Consider the following 24,074-nt stretch of genomic DNA (forward strand, 5'->3'; position numbering starts at 1 on the left):
CCCCTCTGTTCCTGCTCTGCCCGTTCTCCCTCCATTTCCCTGTCAGTCTGCCTGATAGCTGGCGACGGCCATGTTGTATATCTCACACAGAATCGAACGCCATTACTGTTTCAGCGCGTGGAGCCACCGTCCCCCGCCCAGGACGGGGGTCCGGGACTTAACAACGCCCTCCCTCCACCCGAGGCAACAGAGACTGTCAACAGCCTGTGAGTTGGATGTGGTTGTCGTGTTTTACTTTACAGGAGGCGGTTTGTTGAAAGCAGACCAGATAAGGAATAATCTGTCACGTGTTTGTCATAGGCCCGTGGAGGGAGGCATCCCAGAGAGCCAATCATGGGTGACGGCTCGTGCTCAGGAGATGTCCCAGAAAGTCGGCAGCTGGAGCCCTGAGGGACATCCTGAGGATGGCCTGGGAAGCATGACCAACTCTCAGGTAGAAAGCTCATACACACACACACCCAGGACCACACACCTAACAGCACACACACACTACGCAAATGAAACACATTTGTGTCGCACACCAAGTTTGTATGGACAAACACTTGATCCATTCAGCATTTGTTTTTACCTTCATGTCATTGCTACCAAATGAACTCCCAAAGAACAATTGAGGACAGTTAAATGGTAAAATGAACTTCATCTCCACTGAAAGCCGTGCCTCCTTTTTTTATAACCCCTGTGTCTTACATGAATTAGATGAAGACATAAGGACAACAGATTTATTTCCCGCTTCATTATTACTGAGGTTAGCCCTTTAAAATCTTTGTAAATTGGCCAGATTTCTTTCAAAAACACAAGAAGGCAATGAGCAACTTCTCAAGAAATTACCCTTAGATTAGAAAGAAATTAGTAAAAGTTAAAAGAAAATTACCTGAATATTTGCAAAGAAAAGTACGAAACGAAACAAAAAATGAACCTTAAATAGTGATATTTTTTTTCCAGTTTTTTGACAGTTTTCCAATTTCCTAATAATCACTCTTTTTTTCAGGTAATTTTTCTTCTCACCTTTTACTAATTTCTTGAAATTTGAGGAACATTTCTTGGAAGGCATCTAAACGCAGCACAAGAAGTACAAACAAATACGTCTTTTTCTCTTACCTGTTGTGCTATTTATCAGTCTAGATTGTTTTGGTGTGAGTTTCTGAGTGTTGGAGATATCGGCCCTAGAGATGTCTGTCATCTCTCAAATATTCAAGCTAGATGGCACTCGGTTTGTGGTACTTTAAGCACCAAAAAATACAAATAAAAAACTCACCAGCAATGTCCTTTCGGTAATCATGAACCAGTTACTCAAGATAATCCACGCACCTTGTTGTGAGTAGTTTCATGCAGAAACTATTTTCTTCCAACCAAACTACTCTGCACACAGCCACTAATTGTTGGTCAGGGCATTGATTTGCTTCTTGTTTCATGTTTTTGCACGTCATTCCAGTATCAGCAGTATTAACTTAAGCTTATGTTTGAGGGTATTGTTGCCATTAGTTGTTAAAAGAAATTTTCTTGTTAAATATTACAATTCTGTATTATCTAAAACCATTTTGGCAAAAATAGAGAAGCTCAGATCTCATATTGTCCCATCTTAACTGCCTTGTTGCCTTTATTGTTTCTAGTCAGCTCATTTTCATTTCTTGTGATCTCTTTTGCCTTGATTTTCTCCAGTTAGCACTGACATGGCGCAAACTTTTATTTGATTAGCTCCATTCTCAAACCTGTCTTTTCACACAATATTTTTTTTTATCTTATTGAATTTACCCTTTGCCGTATTTTTTCCACATTTCATTCAGAGTCTATCTTGCCTCTGTCTTCAGAGTGGTTCATGTCTCTGTCATCATGCTGTTTAACCTCTCTGCTTGTAGACCTCCTGGAGGGCCTGACAGGTCTCTGTATCAGTCGGCCCGATGACATAGCCACTTCTCCATATCAATCAACAGAGGTCTGGAGAAGTTTAAACACAGGAGTCGGATAGAAGAGAGTGGCTGTCGGCTTCATTCAAACTAGTTTGAATGACAACCTGGAGTTAGATGAGCAAATCAAATTATATAACAACAACAGCTGGAGACATTAGACGACAGACGCTTTTTATAGGAAAAACATCACCCAAACACTAACATTTATGAAATGAGATGACAGATGGAGTCAATGAGCACATGCTGCGAGTACCTTAGCATTTTTTTTCTGGCATTTCATAGTTTAGCGAATATTTTTTAAAATTGTATTTAATAATTTATCCGGCTAATGACTGAATAGCTGTAATAGTTAGCACTCTATCTAAGCTAATGATTTAAACTTAAAGGGTCACTAAGTATTAACTAAGGTATTTTTCAACCTGGACACTATTTTGCTATGTTTTTGTGTCTAAGTGACTAATGATAAGAACATTTTTTAAAATTTGTGCAGTATTGAGTGAGAGCGCTGCAGCCAGCAACAGCGGAAACAGACTTGAATGTAATCCCTGTGGACACTTGAGCACTGTCAATTTACGTCCACTAAAAGTGCTTGTTTTTGCTCCAGACAGGCTCAGAATGTTTTTCTAAGTGTTTGACAGCACTGTGAAAATTATCGATACATAGGTCAACCTTTTTGTTAAAGAGTAGGAGCTTTTTTTTAACCTAAAAACAGCCCTGAAATCACTATTGTCAAACCCACTGGACTCTATTTAATAAACAATAATTTCATCATCGCAAAAAAACACTTAATTCAAGTCAACAGAAACATAATGAAACTCAATCTTAGTTTGTCTTTCCGCTTTTTCAACAATCATCAGGTCTGGTTTTATTAAAATTAACCTTTGAGTCACCCAGTTATGCACCCAAAACTTACTGTTTATTTATGGAGCCTAGTTGGTTGAATGATTTTGGGTTTTTTTCTGGTTACACATAAGGAATCTTACTCTTAAAGCAAAAGGTCTATCTGTAAGGACTGTTTTCATAAGTTGTCAGACATGTAGAATAACACTCTGAGCCTGTCAGTGTCAGAAACAAGCACTTTTAGTGAATGTAAACTGAATTTCAACAAATGTTATTTCTATCAGTCACATAGACACAAAAACATATGACAAAAGGCTCCAGGTTGGAAAATACCAATGTTACCTTTTAAAAAAACAACAAAAAGTACCAAGTCTCTATTTTAAATGGGGGCATGGCTAAACAAGACAGAGCCAAGTCAACTGCCCCAGCTGCCAGATTCAGCTCCACTTCTCAGGGTATACTCCAAACAAAATATAATTTGACATATTTGCACAGGAAAATGTGCATAGTTGCAACCAAAAAACATGCTGGATCTAGATTTAATAACTAACCAACAAACCAGCCAGCTGAAGTTGTCATCATTTTTACCCACCCAGTTTTACTGCCTCCAGTTTATCAGTGCCTGCACTTAGCCAAATTTAGGTGGGTTTCCATTAACTCTCATCGCACAAATTGGAATTGCGTTTATAAAATACGCCTAATAGTCCATTTTGAAGACTCCTATTTACCACAAAAAAAAGTTTTTCTACTCACATGAGGTGGTGCTTGTAGCGAGTCAAGAAAGCCATATTTCACAAAACTGCAATGGAAACATTTTTTCAGTTTTTTATAGGTCATGATGCTTAACTGGCTCCCCCATGCATGATGCAGCAGGTGCTACAAGAGCTGTTATGGCATTGTATAATTCTTCAGAAGCTAAGCAGATCATCTGGAATTTTTGAATCCACAATACCTCTGTGAAATCATGGACCTCCCAGAAATCCTTCATATGTATAAGGGGCTTGCCTTTCAATTACCGCTTGCATAACACGCCTACGTTCACTTCGATTGGAAATAATGACTGCTAGTGCGGTGGCTGCAGTAGAAATAAACCTGCTGATGTCTTAATCACCATGTTTCTTGGAATGTTATCATGGAGGAGTCTAAGGAGCATAACACTGCGAGATTTCAAAAATATCACTTCATTTTTTAAATCTGTAATGGAAACCCGCCCAATTTCATAGTATCAGTTGTATTTTTCACGTCCTTTGGGCTGCATAATGGTTCCATTTCAAATCTTTTCCTGTTGTGACTCACGAGTTTCTCCATCTGGCATCGATGTCATTAAACAAAGAATCTTTGCATTTTGCTTGGCGCGTGTTTGACAGCGACCTTTGCAAACACAAAATTTGATTTTATTTGGAGTATACTTGCGATCTTAAGACCCAAACAGTCAATCCCATTTTTCTTTCTCATTCATCGCACAATTTAAAACTAAAACGACAAACAAAAGACAGGCAAAGTCCCTACTCGCACTCACACACTCACTAAATTCTCCCACTAACTACTTTTACCTCTCTGAGAACCTCAATTCTCTGCTTTCTTTGGATAACAAACTTTCCCACCTATAACCCTACTCCCTGTCAGTTTTCATGGCAGCCGTCACACCATCTCCTGCTCTCCTGCTCTGTTTTCAGACGGTAGAGATGAGAGAGATGGGGCAGGATGGTTACTCGGATACTGAGCACTTTCCACCAATGGAAGGCCATGGCAGGGCCGCTTCCATGCCCCGCCTCCCAGGCGACAACCAAGTGAGCAGCATTCTCACCTTTCCACTCTCTTTCTATTTCCCCCCATCGTCTCTGTTCCTCATCTCCTTTTGTTAAAAAAATTACATTCTCAAAGGTCTGACTTTTTGCTTAAAAATGTATTGCTGTGGTTACTCGAATTCATATTGAAGAAAGTTTGGCACCAAAGGGATTTCTGCTAAATGACAAATGTCTTCTATCACTGGTTACTGGGCACCGAGGTTACACAGAAATAATAATGCAAAGAAAAGGAGAGAAGAAAAGGTAAACATGAATGATTTTTAAATGATAAAGGACAAAGTTTAACCAGGTGAGGAGGAAAAGTTTGAAAAGATTTTTTCCATGAAAATGTGTGGGAACCCTGATATGATTACCAATAAACAAGACATGCTTTTATGACAATATTTCTGGCTAAAACATAGAAATGTTTTGCTGAAATGTTGAATTCCCAACATGAATTCAAAAGGACCACAGCAAGGCAAAGTGGGACCTTATGTTCCTTTTTTTTCTTCTCTTCCTGTTGTCGTCTTCTCTTCCTCTCATCCCACCACCTGCATGGAGGTTTTTAACCATGGTTGTCCCATTTCCATCCAACACACTCATCCATTTATAATGTTTCATATCCTGGTGAGTGCTCTGGTTGTCATATGCGCACAACATAATTATATATACAAATGTGCACACATACATACAGTTTACACTCTTCTCTGCCCACCATTATATTCCCTTCTTTATTTACATATTTTCTTGCTGATTTTATACTAAACTGTCTCTTCCTTCCCATCAAAGGTTTTGCTTGTGCTGAACTCTTTTTGAATTTTGGGGGCTTGTTTTTCAACCAGGACTGGAATCAGCATGATATGGCGCCTTACATATGTGTGTGTGTGTGTGTTGGGTAAATGTGTGTTTTGCAGATTTTCTGTGCTGTGCTGTTCTCTGTGCCCTAAAACTCACACTGTTTCTGTCATTCTGTTGTCCGCCGTTTGAGTGTGTGTGTGTGTGTGTGTGTGTATGCATATCCATTTGTGTGTGTATTTTGCTGATTGTCGTCATCGCTGTTGTGACCGTGGTGCTGTTGGTTGAGCATTTTCATGGTGAACTTGTCTATATAACCCTGTTTTGGCTCCAACCACCCCTAGTCTCTGTGGTAAGTGTTTCTCTTCCACCTTCACTGCTGCTTTGGTGTCTAATCAGACTCTCTTTCTCTGTCCCTCCTTCTCTCTCTGTCTTTCTTCTCTTCACTGTGGCATCCCATCTCTTTTTGGGTTGAACCTCCACCTAACACTCTTTGGTTTTTTACTTATGCTCCACTCTACCTCTTTTCTCTTTCATTGTGTATCAATCCATCCCCGTCTCCTTTATTTCTCTCCCTCCCTTCTTGGTGTGTATGCTTCATGTGTGTCCACACCTTTGGTGTATTTGTGGCTCTGTGTGTGCGTGCGTGCGTGTGTGCGTGTGTGCGTGTGTGCGTGCGTGTGTGTGTGTGTGTGTGCGTGCGTGCGTGTGTGTGTGTGCGTGTGTGTGTGTGTGTGTGCGCGTGCGTGCGTGTGTGCGTGTGTGTGTGTGTGTGTGTGTGTGTGTGCGTGCTTGTGTGTGTGTCTTCTCTGTGCTCAAACAGCAGCGGAGGAAAGGGAGACAACGTGGCAGTAACCTCAGTGTATGTACCCTGTCTTCCCTGTCTCGTCTCTCTCTGTCTCTTATCTTCTCCTTTCAATCTCACACACTCTCCGAACTTCTTTTTTCCCCATTTGTCATGTCTCCATGTCGCATCTTTATCATGGCAGGGGTTTGCCTTCAAATTTTTTAGTACAATCTTTTTTGGCATGATCAAATCTGATGCCAGTCCAGCTTCCAAACTGCATCTTTAGCTAGTTCTTTCATGCACCAGTGGGTTTGGAATTGGGCCGAACTCTGCACGTCCCCTGTCATCATCAACTTTTTTGCCACTGTCTCGTGGCCTCTGTCTCTCTCTCTCTCAGCTGCTGCTAGCGCTTTGTTGCTCTTTGTCCTCATGCCTGTGTGCTCGTCCATAATGATGTTGTCAGTGTTTCCCCCGTCTGTGTCCGAGTTTCCATTCACACCTGCATGCAAGAAATTTGTTGAAATGCGTTTAAGTGCGAGTGTATTTGTGTGAGTGTGTGAGTGAAGACGTGAGACGGAAAGAGGAAGGATTTGTGTATTTGTGTGACTGGATATGTTGTTGGGATTCTCAGTGCTACTCCTATGAGGCCAGAGAAATTTTTATTTTCCCCTGCCAACCGGTAACCTGTCAGTAGAGTTGCCTTGTACGCAACTACTGGAAAACTTTTGAGCTCAGCTGCCAAAAGGATCTAGCACTGAAGTAGCCTGATATGGTTTACATGCCCAGATCAGCGACTTGTGGCACCATAGGCTCTGTCCTGCTGTCCCGCCTCAGAGCATGCGGCCTCAGCACTGCAGAAGGAAGTTCTCTTGTGGGTAGAGGACTCAGGACAACCCCTATGTACCTACTGCATGGCTGGAGGACAGCACGCTGAAACAGAGCAGAAATAGAGGAGTTTTGTGCAGCCTGGAATGTGCCATTTATGGGTGGTGAGGATGGAGGACTGATGCAAGTTGTACTGACATTTCTGTCTCTTTTTTTTTTTTCAAAGCAAGTAACAGAAGCATGGAAGGCATGGCCGTTTGCCCTCATCTCTTTTACTTTATTCTTCTTTCTTATGTACTTTGTAATTCCTCTGTATTGGGGGTCGGCAAGTAGTTTGAGTCCTGAGATGTTTTGTTTTTTTTCTCAGATTAGTGGCATTTAACAGTGGCGTTGCAGATTGCAACTAAGTGAAATTTGTCTTGTGTGCCAAGCACTATACTACAGAACAACCTGTGAGATGCCTTGATCCTATCATTGTAAGGTAAAAAAACAAAAAAAAAAACTTTTCTTAGTTTCTATTCTTAGTGATTATAAACCAATGAAAACATAGTTATGAATATTATATTCATGCTTTCCACGGTCATGATATTCCCGAAAAAGTCATAAAATGAGAAAAACTGTTTTCTACGCCTGGAAATGTTTTGGAATTAACAGAGTTTTGGAAAAGTTTTATATCTAACTTTTACTGGGGTATTATTTAATCCTTTGAAACCTGAGCAAATTGGAATTATTTCTTTCATAAACATGGGAAAAATGCAATGAGCAAGTAAGAAGAAAATTAGCAAGACATTTTTAAAATGAACAAAAAGTTTTTATAAAAGAAAAGCAAAGAATGTTTAAAACACAACTACAGGGAATTGATCTGAAAAAGTGCTTGAAAATTGTAATAACTTTGTATCATGTATTTGTAACAATATTTTAAATATGCAATTATGATCAATTTACCTTAGCTTTTTTCCCTAGATGATTTTCCTTATAGCTTTTTTAAAATAATTTATGTAAATCTACAAATTTGTTAAACATTTCTTATCAAATTCCTTATTGCCTTTTTTTCCCCGTGTTTTTGGACCACATCAATTTGCTCAGAGTTCAAAGGCATGAAAGGCATCTGAAAGCAGAACAAGAAAAGTGATGTTTCTCCAGGTTTTAAAATTCTGTTCAAATAAGTATTATTCAAGTAGTATAGTAAGTATTATACTATTCAAATAAGTTCCTAAATTCCCTGGAAAATCTAAAATTACGGGAAACACGTTGCATTTAAAACCTAGTACTGCACTGACAGTTGATTGGATCTTCAGTTATCTATCCCCCGAAAAGGGGCATGACTTCGATGTTTTGCAAAGTATCTGTTTTTGCTGGTCTGGTCTTTTTGGCATATGAGGCTAGTTGGTGGCGGGAATGTCTAATTTGTGAGTAAAGATAGCAAGCGCTAGCAGTTTGCTTATTCACAATTGCCTGGAAAGTGAGGGTTTTTAGCCCTACCCAACATAAAATGCTGAAGTTGGCTAAAATATTATGGAAAAGTAATGAAAAAGTTCTGAAATTTTATTGGTAAAATTTGTGGGAATCCTGTGCATTCCATTGCTACCAATACATCACCCTAAATCCTACATATTGGACCTATATTTAATTCATCTGCAAACCATACAGCAGTCATGACACCACATAATTAGCTGTTTTGTTAGCCATTGGTTATTTATCTGGTTATTTTTAATAGACTCCATTTCAGTACCAGTGGCCCTTCGTGCATTAAAACCCTGTTCAGTAGCTTGGTGCAGAATGAGGTAGGATTTTGAACATCAAAGGGATAATTTACATCATTTGCTTATATTTTTGTAGGGGCAAAATAATTATGACGGAGGGTCAAATTTGGCCTGTGGGCTGCTTTTTGCCGACCCCTGCCCTATAACTGAATACAGTGTCTATGTTTTTAAAGTAGCATGATTGGAACGTTATTACTAATGTGGGAGTGTATGTTGTGGGAGGAAAGTGGGTAAGCTTTGAGCTCAAGAAACAGATGCCACTAACACACATACATTCATATACAAACATACACAGTGTCTCTTAACCCATCGCTCGCAAACACCAACTCGACAATCAAAGGAAACGCCTCTCCCTGCATCTCTCCCTCTCTCTCCCTCCCTTCCTTGGTGGTCTCTTGCTTTCTCTCTCAGACCATCAACGACAGCAGTCCCATGAAACGCTCGGCCTCGTCGCTGGGCCACAGCAGGTCTGGGCGGGGCCACAGAGACAAAGGAGGGGCAGACGACTACAACATGGAGCGTGTACCTGAGGAGGGAAGAACTTCCAGACATGGACACCGGCGAAAAGACCGGAGTCATCGGGCGTCTGAGAGGTCCCTCTGTCGCTACACAGAGGGTGACACAGGTGGGAAAGACCACATACACACACAAACAACCACATATATAGAAGCAGTATTATTATTATTTATCATTATTTGATTTTTTTCTTTTATTTATTTATATCATCATTTAATGGTATCTTAATTCTAATTGTATAAAAAATTTAATTTTGCGGCTCTTTTAGACTTCCCAAATGTTATCGAACTGGATTGCTTAAATCTAGATAGTGAAATGAGTCATTTCACAGGGGTTTTGACGCTAACAAAAAACTATCCACTGATTTACAGATGTCACTTTTCTGATGTAAGTAAATTGGGGAAAAGTCTTTCTGGGCCAGTGCGCATCATGTGACCGGCCTGGGCGGTGTAATTCCCCTTTTGGCCACTGTGAAAAGTTTGCATCAGAGCCTTGCGCACTTCCTGCAGACTTGGTCTCAATTGGTCTTGATCAAAAAAACCCGGAGTAGCTATGTCCGAGACTGAGACAAAACCGAGTCACAATGCGTTTGATTCCAAGACCGAGACCTTCTAAAAGTGGTGTACTCCAACGCTAATAGAAGCTGCATTAAAATGTAAAAATACACACACATCCAAGGTTTTATGAACCCATTAATTTGAAGTGTTGAAGTGAGATATCATGTTGTTGTCTAATGTCAGAGCAATCGTTAGTGATTTCTCCACAGGCCAATAATAACTCTATTAAACTCCAACCATCAGGCTTGGGCACAGACCTGAGCACAACCACCCAGTCAGGCGACCTCACGTCCAAAGACAAGGATCGGGACAGAGATCGCGGACGGTCCAAAGACCGTAAGCACCACCACCATCACCACCACCACCACGGCTCCATGGACAAGGAGCGCTATGTAGCAGAGCGAGGGGGCGAGTACGGACACAGGCACTCCCGCGACAGAGAGCATGACCGAGAGAGGGAGAGAGAAAGGGACCGGCGCTGGTCACGATCGCCCAGTGAGGGTCGTGAGTGCCTGACGCACAGACAGGTGGGCGTCTTGTTACTTGTGTGCATGTGGTGTCCAGTTTGGAGCAACACACCTGGAGTTGCTTTCTAAAACAGCAGTTGTACGACCACATCTTGAGTGTTGCACTGAAAAATATAGGGCCTCTAGTTTGACGTTGGTTAATTGCAGGGATCAGCTAATTATGTCTTAGCGGTCTTTTCTGATGATAAAAGAAACACTGTGCTTTAATGTTGCACAGAGTGTGATGTTTCTGATGTGGCTGTGTGATGAAAGTCCCTCTCATGGGGTTTTTTTAATGAGCACATTACCATCTGCCAAACAGATCTCCTGCGGGTTATCTGGGGAACCTCTTGATAGGACAGTGAAAAGTTTTATAAACTCACTGTTGACCAGAACGTATTTTATAATTTGATATAAACATAAACAGAGTGATGAAGAAATGTCATGAGCTATTATAGGAATACTCTCCTTGTTTCTGCTCCCTTCAAATTGGAGGCCAAGATGTGTTGCTGTCCTGAAAGGGTTTATTCTGGCTTTTTTAACCTGGACCCTATTTTCTTATATTTTTGTGTCCCAGTGACTACTGAGAACAACAATCTTTGAAACTGGTCCAGTGTTGACAGTGAGTGCTGCAACCAGCAGGGGTGAAAATGGCTGCAATTTAACCCTTTGACCCTTGAGCAAATTGCTTTGACAATGTGCAATGAAAAAAGAAATGACCCAAAGCAAGAAATCAGTAAAAAGTAAAAGTAAAAGAAAATTACCTGAAAATTAGTTTAAAAAAAAAAAAAAAGAAAGAAAGAAAGAAAGGAAAGTTAAAAAGTAAATGATCTTGAAAAGTACGTAAGAATATAATAATTTTGTAACATAATTTTAATTATGTAATTGTGATAATTATAAATATAGTTGTTTCCGAGTTTTTTGCTTTTTTCCTTAGACATTTTACCCTAACCTTTCTAATATATTTTTTGAAATTTTCTTGTCATTTGTGGAACAGTTTTTACCAAGTTGTTCATTGCCTTTTGTTCCAACATTTTTGAAGGAAATCGCACCAATTCGCTCAGGGTTCAAAGGTTTAAATACTTGTGAAAGGTGTCTAAAAGCAGCACAAGAAAGGTTAAAGGGTTAATGATCCTTTCAAGACACTTTTAATAACAATCTGGGCCTGTCAGTGGCAAAAAAAAGTACTTTTAATGAACCAATATTGACAATGCCTACATGCTCTTTGGGGTTACATCACAGTCTGTTTTGCTGCTAGCAGCTGAAGCACTTTCTCCAAATACTGGATCAAACTCAAAAGTTGTCGTTCCCATTAATCACTTAGACACAGATCCATGGGAAATAGAGCCGTTATTGAAAAATGCAGAATTTACCACACAGTTGTGTTAAAAATGGCAAAGATAGTATGGGCCATTTATATACATTTGTATATGTGTTTGACTACATGCACACAAACATATTCATTATTGTGGGTATAATCATGTGAATACAAGTTGTGTTAAACAAAGTCACCGTTATCACTGTTCCAAAACCACACAAATATGCATAAAAAATGTATATTTGAGTACCTGACTGCTGTCCCTGCCCCACCTTAATGTTTTTAGACTGCCTCAGTTCCCTCACGTTTCCTGCGCTACCTTTCCTTTTACGGCATCCTTTCCCGAACACTAAATCTAAAACAAAAAGTATCTATGATCTACCTTTGCTGACAAACTTGTGTGATGTTTCCATTCAGCCTTATCTGTTGAATCTTGATAAGTTGTCTTGCAAAGGAAGACTTACTGGGGAAGAATTGTTTCCTCCCTTTTGATATTTTGCCCTTGTGTTATAAAAATGTATTTTTATAACTCGACATGTTGCATACATGTCACACAGCTCATAGTTCAAACAAACACACTTTATGTCTGTTTAGTCACCATATTTACCCTGTTCCACATTTGTTGCTCCGGAAATCAACCCTTTACCCTTTTTTTCTCCTGTCGTCCTTTGTTTTCTTTCCTCTGCGTGACATGTTGCTTCTCTCTGTATGGTGCTGTTTGGAATCCCATCTTTTTTGTCCGCATCCTCTGCTCTGTTACTTTTCGATGCCTTTCATTTCTGCCCTTCTCTCCTCCACTGCACGCACATCATGACTGGTGCTTTTATTATCGTTGCTGTGGTTCTTGTTCTTCCCTTTTCTTGCTTTTCTATCCGGACTCTCTTGCTTTCTCTTTTCCTCTCTATCTTGCATTCTGTCTCTCTCTATTTGTTTTATTCTCTATCTTTCCCATCCTCTTTATTCTACATGTTCTGTCGTTGAATTTGTGGTTCGTTCTTTTTATTTGCTTTATTTCACTTTTCGTGTAGGGCAGTAGTTCGGTCAGCGGAAGTCCCGTCCCCTCAACCTCGGGGACCAGTACGCCACGTCGAGGCCGTCGACAGTTGCCTCAGACTCCCGCCACACCCCGGCCCCATGTCACCTATTCCCCTGTGGTCCGTAAGACCATGCCCACACTGCCTGGGGGGCCACAGGGCCGCCCCCCAGCCCCCGCTCCCCGCCGCTTTTCTCCTGAGCCTCCCCAAGGCCAGGGCCCTCCCCCCGCTGGCGTCCCACTGACCCACCATGGCACACCTCGCCAGGGTCATCATCCCCCACCTCGCTGGGGGGACACAGGTGGAGGAGGTGGCTCCATGGAAGGGGATGGCTGCTTCTACAACCAGGACTACCAGGACTATGAGCCCCACCATGAACCACCTGCCTACGACCAGAACCCCATGCAGGGTGGCAACCCCCACCCCCATTCTCTGGCCAACCACCCACTGCCGCCCCCCCCCCCACACCAACCACATAACCCCCCTCCCCTCCCTCCACCCCAGCCACACTCTGTAAACAACCCCCACCCTCATCCACCACCCCACCAACAGCCCAGTCGCACCTCACCTAGGACTGCCGGCCATGCGCCCCCTCCCACCACCGCCCTGACCGGGCCTGTGCAGGGCCAGATGCAGCCTGCCGCCCAACGACGCCTACCCAACGGCTACCGCTCTTCTTCACCCTCCACACATCTCCATGGACCCCCACACACTGGGCCTCACAAGGTCCCCCCTCCAGCTGGGCATCCTAGAGGTCCCCGCAAGGGCCTGCATGAACCCTACAGCGAGACGGAGGATGACGACTGGTGCTAGCCTCCGGGGATGGGGGAGGGGCGTAAGGAGGAAAAAGAATTGATAGACGGACGGAAAGATGGAGACGGGAAGCTCTGAGCCGGAGCTCTGACTGCCAAGGGAAACCATGATTCTTTCTTTCTTGCCTGTTGAATTTTTTCCTCTCCTCCATGCTTGACATGTCCCAGTGAGGGTGGGCTACGTGACGGCGTCAGGATGAAGGGGTGGAACAAGAACGGCGAGGCAGGATCTGGAGAAACAACCACCTCCACGTTCTGCTCGCTTTGTTGTTGCACTCATATCTTGATGCCAAATAAGACCAACCTCAAACTGCAGTTTTTAAGGATGCAAGCAGGAGGGGTGACGGACACTATGTCTTTGTGTGTCTTAAATCATGCCTCTGGCAACGAGCTACAGCCACTTACAAGATGTCAAGAGTTGCGACTCGACAAAAGACACTTTACAGTCAGAGACAAAAGAACGACCACTTTTCCTTTTTTCTTTTTTTGCTTCTCAAAGCTAACTTCAGTTAGTTAGCAGCAAAAAGAATCAAATCCAACCCTCCCAGCCACCAGTTGAATATTGATGAGTTTTATCATCTGTGTTTTTAAATAAGAACAAATCTGACAATAAGCCCTCCACCTGTATGAGGTGAGGAGGCTAAGTGGGTGGGAGAGTTGGGAAGCGTTGCACGAGGTTGACGAGTCCCTTGGTCAAAATCTAGAGGACAGGATGGGTGTGTTGGGGATGTTTACCGTCGTCCCCGGAGAACACCCTCCTCACAGAAACATTACACCAACCTCAACCCACGACCTACGAGAGAAGAAAAACAAACACACAAAAAAAAAACGTGGAGATGGGTTTCAGAAACAAAAAAACAAACCAGTAACTGTTTTCTGCAGTATTTCTTCTTCTATTCCTGCTTCTTCTTCCTCCTTCTCTTCTACTTCTTCAAAACATTGAAGCTTGAATCTTCTGTTGCACCCCACACAGCTTCGTTTTGTAGACTTGCGGAGTTGTTACACCCTGTGGAATCCTGCATGAATGATACAAAAAATAATAATAATAGCAACAATGAGAATCTACTGTATGTGGGGGGAAATTTTACTTGGTCCTTTTTGTTGTGGTCTGTAGGGTTTCTCTCTTTTTTTTTGGTAAAAAAATGCCTTTCTGTTTCTCTTTCTCTCCTCTGTATGACATTCCTCTTTTTGTACCTTCATTCACACTGAAATCAAGAAGGCTGAAGGGAGATTGCATAGTTGCTGTATTTTTATCTAGAGGGAACAAAATGATTACTTTTTGCTTGCTCGTGTGTTTGTTCTGTGCCAGATGCCTGCCACTGATACAGCTAGAATTGCACCTATTTTTTGTGAAACTTTTTGGGTGATAAAACCGGGAAGCAGGGTAAAGTGGATAAAAGATGTTTCTATATCGGTGAACAAGTCAGTAACATCTCACAGTCTTCCAGGGTTTGGGGTTAAAACAGACACATCCGAGAGAAAGAGACCAATAGAAAGGCGAAGAAAGGAGAGAAACTCTTCATCTCTGTTTTCTTTGTTAATGATGGATAAACAGATACTATAATAACTCCTAATGATCGTGATAATGAGACAGATTCTCCATATTTGGTCTGATATTCTGTTCTTTGTGTTTATATTTTGAACTCAGTTTATCATTTTTCCAACCCTGAGGTGGAGCTCTAACCCCACAGTTGCATTGTGGGAGAATGAGTCTGCAGGAGGACACACGAGATTTTTCGAAAGAAGTCAGTAGTTCTTGGTCGACAGTGGGTGAATTTGATTGTGAGACCCCTTTAAATAATTGATCAAACAGGAGTTCCCTACAGGTTGCTGCTTTTATTTTGATAAATCTATCCTGCAGATGCAAAAGCAGAGTTCCACCGCCGCTTGTGACCTTCTGGTGGCGCTAGATGACAGCAAGTGTCCCTCCAGTTTTTGTACCTCTCCTTTAACTTCATTCCTGATTCAGAGTTGTTAATCAGTGCACCAAGAATACAGTTTAGCTCATTCTCTCACTTGTAGGCCCCCTCGTTTGTGTTCAACATGAGTAAACACAGGCGAGTGACTGTCACGGTTTAGACGGGTTGGAGAAAAGATGCCTGAGCTTCATCATGTTCCAGAAAACATTGATGTCCTATGTGAATCACTCCTGTATATCTTTTTATTTCTTTCTGTGTGCCTCAAACTAACACTTGTCACCAATGCACACCACTGTCCGCCCCTACATTGTTATTATTGTTTTATTTATTTGACCTGCGTTTTTTACCTGGAGGCCTATCACATGTTGACCAGAGAATGCACCGAACAAAATAGAAAAGAAAAAAACTGCCTATTAGTGTCTTTCCAACCTCAGTGGAATGTCACAGACAAGTATTTTTTCACATCACTACACTAAAAATCAGAAAGCACACTAAGTATGTAGCTCCTGGTTGTGGTGTGTGTGTGTGTATGTAAGTGGGGTTTTTGCCTGTGTGTGTGTATGTGTGTATGTGTACATGGGTGAATGTGTTTTCAATTTTTGGTGTTTTGTTTTGTGCTTGCTTTGCTTTCTGTTCTCCAGAAATCCTTTTGAAATCTTAAAGATGTTTTAGTCATTGAAACAATCTTCGACTCTGTTTGTGTGTGCATACGTGTGTGTGTGTGTGTGTGTGTGTGATGTCAGTGACCCCCTGAATGAAACATGCAACGCCCCCAAACATTCACCATCCATCTTTGTGTCTATGCTGCAGTGAAATCCACTAACACGCTGATTAACCACACAAAGTCTTCAAAAAGCAATGTAAAGCCGCTACTGAGAAAATAAAAAAAGAGTTTTTTAAGAACAAAAGATTTAAAAAAGGAAAAAATATCTAGTTCCAGAAATGCATGTGCTATGTGCATGCCACACCGTGGGTTAACAGTCATCTTCAGGACATAAAAAGAAAAAGCAGATTAATGAATTCAGAGGAAATAAAAAAAAGATATATAAATAGATAGATGTTTTTAAAAAGCAACGTTTCATTTTTCCTTCTATTTTTGAGAACAAAAAACGTTAAAAATTACAAAAAAAAAAGGTCTAAAGAATAAAAAAACACAAAAGAGACTTTGGTGAGAGTTTGATTTCTTCTGTTACATGGGGTTGAGGCACAACACAACCATGTTCAGGAACACCACGAAAAAAAGAACTGTTTTTAAAAAATATGTAGACAAAGAAAAGAAAGTACAGTTCAGAAGACGGTGTATTCTCCCTTCTACTTTTTGTGGGGGTCAGGGGGTTGCAGGAGCGAGCCAAATCAGATGATGTACTCATTCGAACTGGCTGTGGAACCTTTGATCTCTCACTCACTCCCTCTTTTTTCTCTCTCTCTTACTCTGTCTCTCTCACACTCTTATCTGTCGCACTCTCAAACTGTCTCACCGCTATTTCTACCAGTGCATTTTGTAATTCCAAACAGAAATCTTCCTAAAGAATAAAATCCAGAGAGAATGCACACCGCTCTGCCTCATTTCTTGACAGCATTATTGCTTTCGTCTCTATAACTGTGAGGATGTGTGTTGTGGGCGTGTGTGTGACTCATGCTGTGGCTTAATGGAGTTTCCTCGTAAACAAAACAAAGTGATGTTTACGTTCAGCGTTACTCACCAAAATGCATTGCATGAGTCCTAAACAAAGGTGTGATATGCATTTCTTACCCCCAAAAACATTTGCAAAGTCAATATTATTATTTCTATTTATTTTTTTATAGCATGTGTTGTTTACATTCATGCTTACTTGCTTCAGTCTTCCTCACTAGACCTTTTTATAAAAAGTCCATTCTTTACGCCTCATCTGCATTTCTTTTTAGAATCAAACGACGGCAGCATCAATCTGCTGCACTGTGTGATTATAGACAGCATGCCAGCATTGCAGCATCAAAAGAGGTGTAACACGTGTAACACAACGGCATCTACCTCTAGTGTGATATAAAACATACATATTGGCAGAAGTTTCTAAACAATAACAAAGGCATTACATGGCAACAACCATTTGCCTTCTCTGTGGCGGCCAATCTCGTCCTTTGCTCGGAGGATAGGAAGCTCCCAAATCATATATTTTTTCAAATTTGCAGACATTTACGGCTGCTGTTTTTCTTTGAGTCAGACGCTAATTACTAATAGCTATTTTTTAAAGTCTCCCATGGTGAGTCATTCACAAAACATTTAATTCTGCGCTGTTACTGCCAGCTCAAAGGCGAGACTTTGTCCACACATTCCAGGAATGTATTTTTTATACAGAACAGCGATAAAGCAATTGTTTTTAAGGCTACTTTAGAGTAGCATAACAAGCTGTAAATACAACATTAACTTGTTTTTGCCTTTAACCAGCTGCTGATGGAAATATCTGGCTCTATAGCTGCATGCTCCGCTTTGTTCATCCAACACATTCTCATTCCCAACTCATCAAATACAGCAGCTCTATAAGACGATTTGTGACATTGTGTTTGAAAAGTCACATTACTATGTTAGTCCGACTAAAATTAGATTTTTAAAAATACATGTAAACATGTTAAAGCAACTGAAATCATACTGTGTCAGATTTCTCAAAGTAAAACTAACACTCTTAGATAATGCAGTTGGGGGTCGATTTACTCTTTAAAATCAAGTCAATTTTATTTATAAAAGCCAATTATCACAAATCGCAATATGCCTCAGAGGGCTTTACAGCATTCAACATCCCTCTGTCCTTAGACCCTCACATCGACAAATCAAAAACTCCCCAAAAAAACTGTAACGGGGAAAAAAACGTATACGCCTCAGTTGGACCTGAACTGCCCATGGCGATCTGTGCAAGCTCTCTAGTCCCCACGTTGGGCTTCGACCCGGAAGCTGAACAGCATAAATTCGTAGAAGAACGCTGCAAAAAAGGAATAAGAAGAAGGGAAGAAAACAAGACGGAGGTACCAAAAAAAGTGAAGAGTACGTACAATATGTACAGCACCAAAAAGTTATCCATGTTTTCACCATTCAATGTGCAACCCGATTTGCCACTTGCTAACATGTTTGGTACGTGACGTAGTAGGTCAACCGGAAGAAGGTCCAGTAGCAAGTAGTTGAAAAGGGGCACATGTCCACCTACCGTGGTGGTATCAGACATACTTCCATCAATACATCATTGAGCTTGTATACTGAGACAAGGACAGTTATCCATATAAATGGCCTAATGGAGCAAACGGTAACTCAACTAAACCGTGCATGTAAACGTACTGAGTGGCCCTATGCTTCAAACTATGACGCTCTAGTTGCCCCTCTAGCGTCAGGATCTGTGGAGCTGATCAAGAAACTTAAGTGTGTTTTTTAAGAGCTTTTTTAACTAAAAATAGCAGCCTCTTGGAAACACCGTCTATGGGAGAGAATCGAACAATAAATTTGAGGGCCGCAAAACCAAATGGATGAACTGTGAGATGACCAGAGAGGAGCAGCAGATTCCGATGATAATTCTCCTTGGATATGTTGTTAGTGAAGGAAAACATTCAACATTAAGTCAGCTTTAACTTAACCCTTTGAAATCTGGATCGACGTCAATTTTCTTGAGCTTGCATTTGGACGCCTTTCTGAAGCAATTAAACCTTTAAAACCTGAGCAAATGGGTTTGCTTTAGAAAGAAATGTCCCGTAAATTGTAGGGATTTAGTAAAAGGTGACATAAAATTATGTAAAATATTTATATGTTATTGAAAAAAAAAATCAGTTTTTTCAGGACTTCTCTTCTGGTCATTTCTTTGGGGTTTTTTTTATACTTCCTTTTTTTTTTAAAATTGTTGTTGCACTTTTCCAGGTAATATTCCTCTAATTTTAATTTATTTCTTGCCAATATTTTGGGTCTTGTAAAGTTACTCATTGCCCTCTTGTTATGTTCTTGCAAGGAATCAGCTGAAATTTGCTCAGTTTTCACAGGATTTACTTGCTCAAGTGGATGCAGCTTTTACGTTTATGTGATCCTTGGAAGAGCACATGGATGTGCCAGCATAATCCTTCACAGTGAGCTTGTCTGTGAGAGAAAGTTAGAAAAAAAGAGAAAAAAAAGAAACAAAAGTGTGTGAGTACTCAGAACAGACCAACATGAGAAGTCAACGAGAGTGTGTGTGTGTGTGTGTTTTCACAGGCATGTCCAGACGGTTCCGGCCACCCCTCCCTGCCCTGTGTACACAGACAGGGTGCTCCGGTTTCAGCCGGAAGAATAAGCAGCACCGCCGGGGCCTCATGGGGCTCACACAGGCACTTCCCCCCACATTCCTTCTTCTGTTTTCCTGGACTAACCCCCTCCCCCAACACCGGTGAAACCCTGTTGCACCCGCTCCATAGTCTGCACAGCAGTACATTCCTTAATTTACAGCCTACTTTAACCCTACAAAACCCAAGCAAATTGGTTTTATATCTTTTTTTTTAAATTGAGTATAAGGCAACAGGCAACTTAACAAGACATGGTTTTAAAAATAGTATAAAAATTACAAGAAAATTACCTGAAAATGAGAAAAAAAAAGGGCAGGTAAAACAGAACAAACAAAACAAGAAAATGACCTTAAAAAGTGCTGAATGTTTTGATTTGTTTTTTAAATCAATGTATTTTTTTTGTGTAATATAATTTTAAATAAAAAAAACATTTAAAAATTTAAGATATAGATTAGATTAGATTTGAAGACACTTTTCCTTTTTTGGTTATTTTATAACCCCCCCCCTCTTTTTTCAATTTATAGGTAATTTTCTTATCACCTTTTACTAATGTAAAGCAATTTTGAGTCAATTTCTTGCTAAATTTGTCATTTCCTTTTTCCCAATGTTTAAGAAAGAATTTAAAAAATTCTCTCAGGTTTCAAAGGGTCAGAATTGAAAGAATTGTAAACGCTCTTTAAGAGTTAGTTTGCTGTAGAAATGATTGTTTCCCACATTTTGTCATTTAACAACTTCATTCCACAAAAAAACTGATTCTTTACCTAACCTTTTGCACCCGGATCCAACGATTATTATCATTACACTATTCTGGCGACAGTAGACTCTCTTCTTTGGGACCCTGATTGTTCTCTGTGTGGCCCATCAAAGGTTTTACGACCTCCCCCTCACTCTTTTGCACCACAATCTCCTGAATTGTCACTGCTTTTGTTCTGCAAATCAGCGTGGGGGATGTGAAGTTGTGGGGGAAGGAAAGCAAACTTCTTCTCACACTCAAACCAACTTCCTGTCACACAAACACACCCACACACACTCCACATCTAACCCTCATTACTGTAATGCTTCAACCGCTCTTTCACAAGCAGTACTGCACAAAAGTCTTGGGCCACCTTAAACTTTATTTTAGCAAGATTATAATGATCATTCTTACTTATTCGTTGTTGGTCTCTTTGCAAAGATAAAACCAGAACATACGGGAAATACTAATCCTCTGGTGTATTTACACAAAGCTTAATATTTATTGTTTGATCTGCTTTTTGTTATGGTTGTGGGGTTTCCATGTTTTACCCTAAATATTGACTTCAGTCTGAGGAACCAGGAACCAGAATTTTGTTTGGACGTTTTTGACTGTTTTAGTGTATCGTAGATGTTATTTGAATTCTTGAATTGAAGACACAAAAATACAGTTTAACTGGTCCTCACACTTTAGAACAATGTGTTTGCTAAACTTTCAGTTTAATTTTAGTTATATTTTGGGATTTTTATGAGCATTTTTAACCATCTGAAAACAAGAGAAACTTGTGCTTCTTTCAGACGCCTTTCACTGGTGTTTAAACCTTTGAACTCTGAGCAAACTGAGGGACAATTATAATTATAATAATATAGGGACAATTTAAGAACGTTTCGCAGTTACTAATTTTCATGTAATGTTTTTTGCTTATTTTTGGGATTTTCTTCCTTCTTTACAAATCACCTTCGTGCCATGTTTTTGAAAGAAATCAAGCCAATTTTACCAGCTTTAAAAGAATTGAACAATTCCCAAAATAATGTATGGTCAAGACTTTCTGTTCATTCCTAAACACTTCCAGGCCTTGGAAACAGTTTTCCTAATTTCATGACTTCTTCAGGACTCTCATGGCTGTGGGACCCCTGTAAGCCTGTATGAGATTCATAACTATGTTTTCATTAGTTTTAGATCGCATAAAACTAGTTATTGTGTTTTAAACCTTAGAATGAGAGGATAATCCTCTGGATTACAGTTCTACTTTCATGACTTTTCTAGGTTTTCCATGACCGTGGTTTTACAAACGACACATCACTCCAAAATCATTTTCAGTACAAAATAAGTTTAATAAATAATGAGGTAGCTGCAGTCATTGAATGTTTTACAAAATCATCCACACATCAGTCAGCTCTGGTCCCCACTCTGGTAAAATGTTATTTGCTGAGCTTTAAATGTCCATGAAGGCCTCATCCGGATGAACCAGCTCCTTTAGTTCCGCCTCCGGCCAGCTGAAGCCAGTCCTCACATGAGCCAATAATTAGGCCAAAAGTCACCAGGACTGCTACACACCAACTTCCGTAACTCCGGTAACATGTCCGGACATGTTCAGAGCACTTTATCCCGGTGATTCATCCGAACAACCCGGTAAAAGTCCCCGTGGAGGTGCGTTCAGGCCCCCAGGCCCTGCAGAAAAGTTTATCGCATTTAATCCGCGCAGTTTTTCAGCACGCTGCGATGGCTCTGTGCAGCGGCAGAGGAGCTGGAGGAGCACCCAGCTCACTGCTGCAGGTCACATAGTCCAACAACACCGAGCTCACGATGAGCTGCTCGAGTTTGGCTTTCTTGCACGGTAGAAAGTCCGGCTCCGCTGCCGCTTTGCCGCGTCGCTTTCTGGAGTGCTGCGCCGCGCCAGCGGAAAGATTCTCCTTGTTTTGTGCTTCGTCGCGGCGGAGCTCTGAGGAGGAGGAGGAGGAGGAGGAGGAGGCTGCGACTTCCACAACGGGTGAAGTCCGGGGATTTTCAAGCGGAGCGGGACTCTGGAGCTCGATCTGACCCGCCTCAGCTGTGGAGTTTAGTTCACATCCTGATGCAACACTTTCCGCCGTCGCCTGGGCCGCGTGGTACATGTCCCGGGCGGATTTCATGACCAGAGTGAGGAGGAGGCTCCGGTGGAGACGGAGACCTCCTCGCTGGGTGCGCGAGCTGTACAGTTTCCCCAAAGCCACCACCATGATCCTCTTGGCCTCTGCGCTGACCTCCATGTCACACACTGTTTTGGAAATGAGGACAAAACAGTTCAGGTTAGTGGACTCAGTACGTCCCCTTTGACTTCGCGCACAGACACCGTGCAGGCTGTCTGCAGGACACGTACTTATCACCTCGCTGACGTCACTCAGACCGTGTCATACGAGAGAGACCCGCCCACTTGTTTCGTAACAGGTCTACTATTTCAAAACATCCCTGAAACAGTTAACAGTGGCGGAAGAAGTATTCAGATACTTTACTGAGGTAAAAGTACTAATACCATCATGTGAAAATACTCTGTTATAAATAAAAGTCATGCATTAAAAAATGTACGTAAGTAAAAATAAGTAATTACAATTCGGGGAAAATATATTTAAAAGAAGTCCTTGTAATGATATGAAAAGCATTGTTGGAACAACTTTATTTTTCATTGGTAATAAACTTAAGACGTGTTCATAAATATGGTAATTAAACGTATATAACACATTAGAATTTCTTTTAAATAATGTGAAAAACTTAGTGGTAACAAATTCACATGTATAGGTTATCAACTTAAAAACGTGTTTAATTACCATATTTATGAACACATTTTTAAGTTGATTCCTCATAAAAAATTACTTTCACAATTTCAAGTGTTTTTAAGTTGGTTACTGGTAAAAAAAAAATTATAATGGTCCAACAAAATTTTCCACCTATAAAAGAATTTTAAAGTGTAAATACTTAATAACCATAATTATGAACACAGTTGATACCTCATAAAATTATGTTATTGCTACATTTTCTTTCACATTATTTCAAAATAATTTTAAAGTGGTAAAGTATTAAAAATAAATGTACCCAATGCAGAAAAATCTTTAAAAAAAAATTAAAAAAAAACACCCACACATGCAAAAAATTTTTTTATTTTTAAAAAAAATTTTTTTTTAAAAATTAGATGGAAAAGAAAGTAAAAAAAGACTCAAAATTATTTTAAAAAGAAGACAAAATATCCAAAAGGGTCCAAATTACAAAGAAAAAAGACACACCCCAAACTTAATTAAAAAACCCACTCCAAACCTCAGACTAAAAATTGCACCCTGGACAATTAAAAGAAGAAAAGTACATGATTAATTTGAGATCTTGAGATAACAAAACAATACTGTAATAGTAGCTGTGTTGTTTTGTTTTAGATGTTTTAGAATTTAAAGCGTAAAAGCACAACGGATGGAAAAAATGAATGTATGGCTGTTTAGGGCTTCCGTACTGAAGTCCACAATGACCCCTGTAGTGTTTTTGGTGTTCAGGACCAGATTGTTGTCTGTTGTGAGCTCACTCATGAACACCATTGTTGGTCACTGGGTCAATTGTGGATCAATGACTGCAGATAACGTAGCCATGAAGTGTGATAGTGATTAATTAGCACTCGCAAATCCAGATTCCACTTAATGCATGCACTGATATGTTTAGGCAAAATATTCATTATTTCATTATTCAA

At 40.6% G+C, this 24,074-nt stretch overlaps 2 protein-coding genes across 2 annotated transcripts in view; one reads left to right on the top strand and one right to left on the bottom strand.

Annotated features, from left to right (window-relative positions):
* cacna1aa (calcium channel, voltage-dependent, P/Q type, alpha 1A subunit, a) overlaps nt 1–14,282 on the top strand; it is a 95,852-nt gene extending 81,570 nt beyond the window's left edge. The window contains exons 44-49 of the mRNA XM_042504686.1: nt 91–206; nt 301–433; nt 4,424–4,537; nt 9,116–9,329; nt 10,021–10,304; nt 12,630–14,282. Of these exons, the coding sequence (XP_042360620.1) occupies nt 91–206; nt 301–433; nt 4,424–4,537; nt 9,116–9,329; nt 10,021–10,304; nt 12,630–13,448 (1,680 nt within the window). The 3' untranslated portion in view covers nt 13,449–14,282. The remainder of the gene's footprint in view (nt 1–90; nt 207–300; nt 434–4,423; nt 4,538–9,115; nt 9,330–10,020; nt 10,305–12,629) is intronic.
* A 7,396-nt stretch (nt 14,283–21,678) lies between these two features.
* ier2a (immediate early response 2a) lies at nt 21,679–22,717 on the bottom strand. The gene has a single exon (XM_042505478.1). It carries the CDS (start codon nt 22,615–22,617, stop codon nt 22,078–22,080), a length of 540 nt encoding a protein of 179 aa, XP_042361412.1. The 5' UTR covers nt 22,618–22,717; the 3' UTR covers nt 21,679–22,077.
* Between the last annotated feature and the right edge of the window lie 1,357 nt (nt 22,718–24,074).

Source organism: Plectropomus leopardus, chromosome 17 (assembly GCF_008729295.1).
Source record: "Plectropomus leopardus isolate mb chromosome 17, YSFRI_Pleo_2.0, whole genome shotgun sequence".
NCBI lineage: Eukaryota > Metazoa > Chordata > Actinopteri > Perciformes > Serranidae > Plectropomus > Plectropomus leopardus.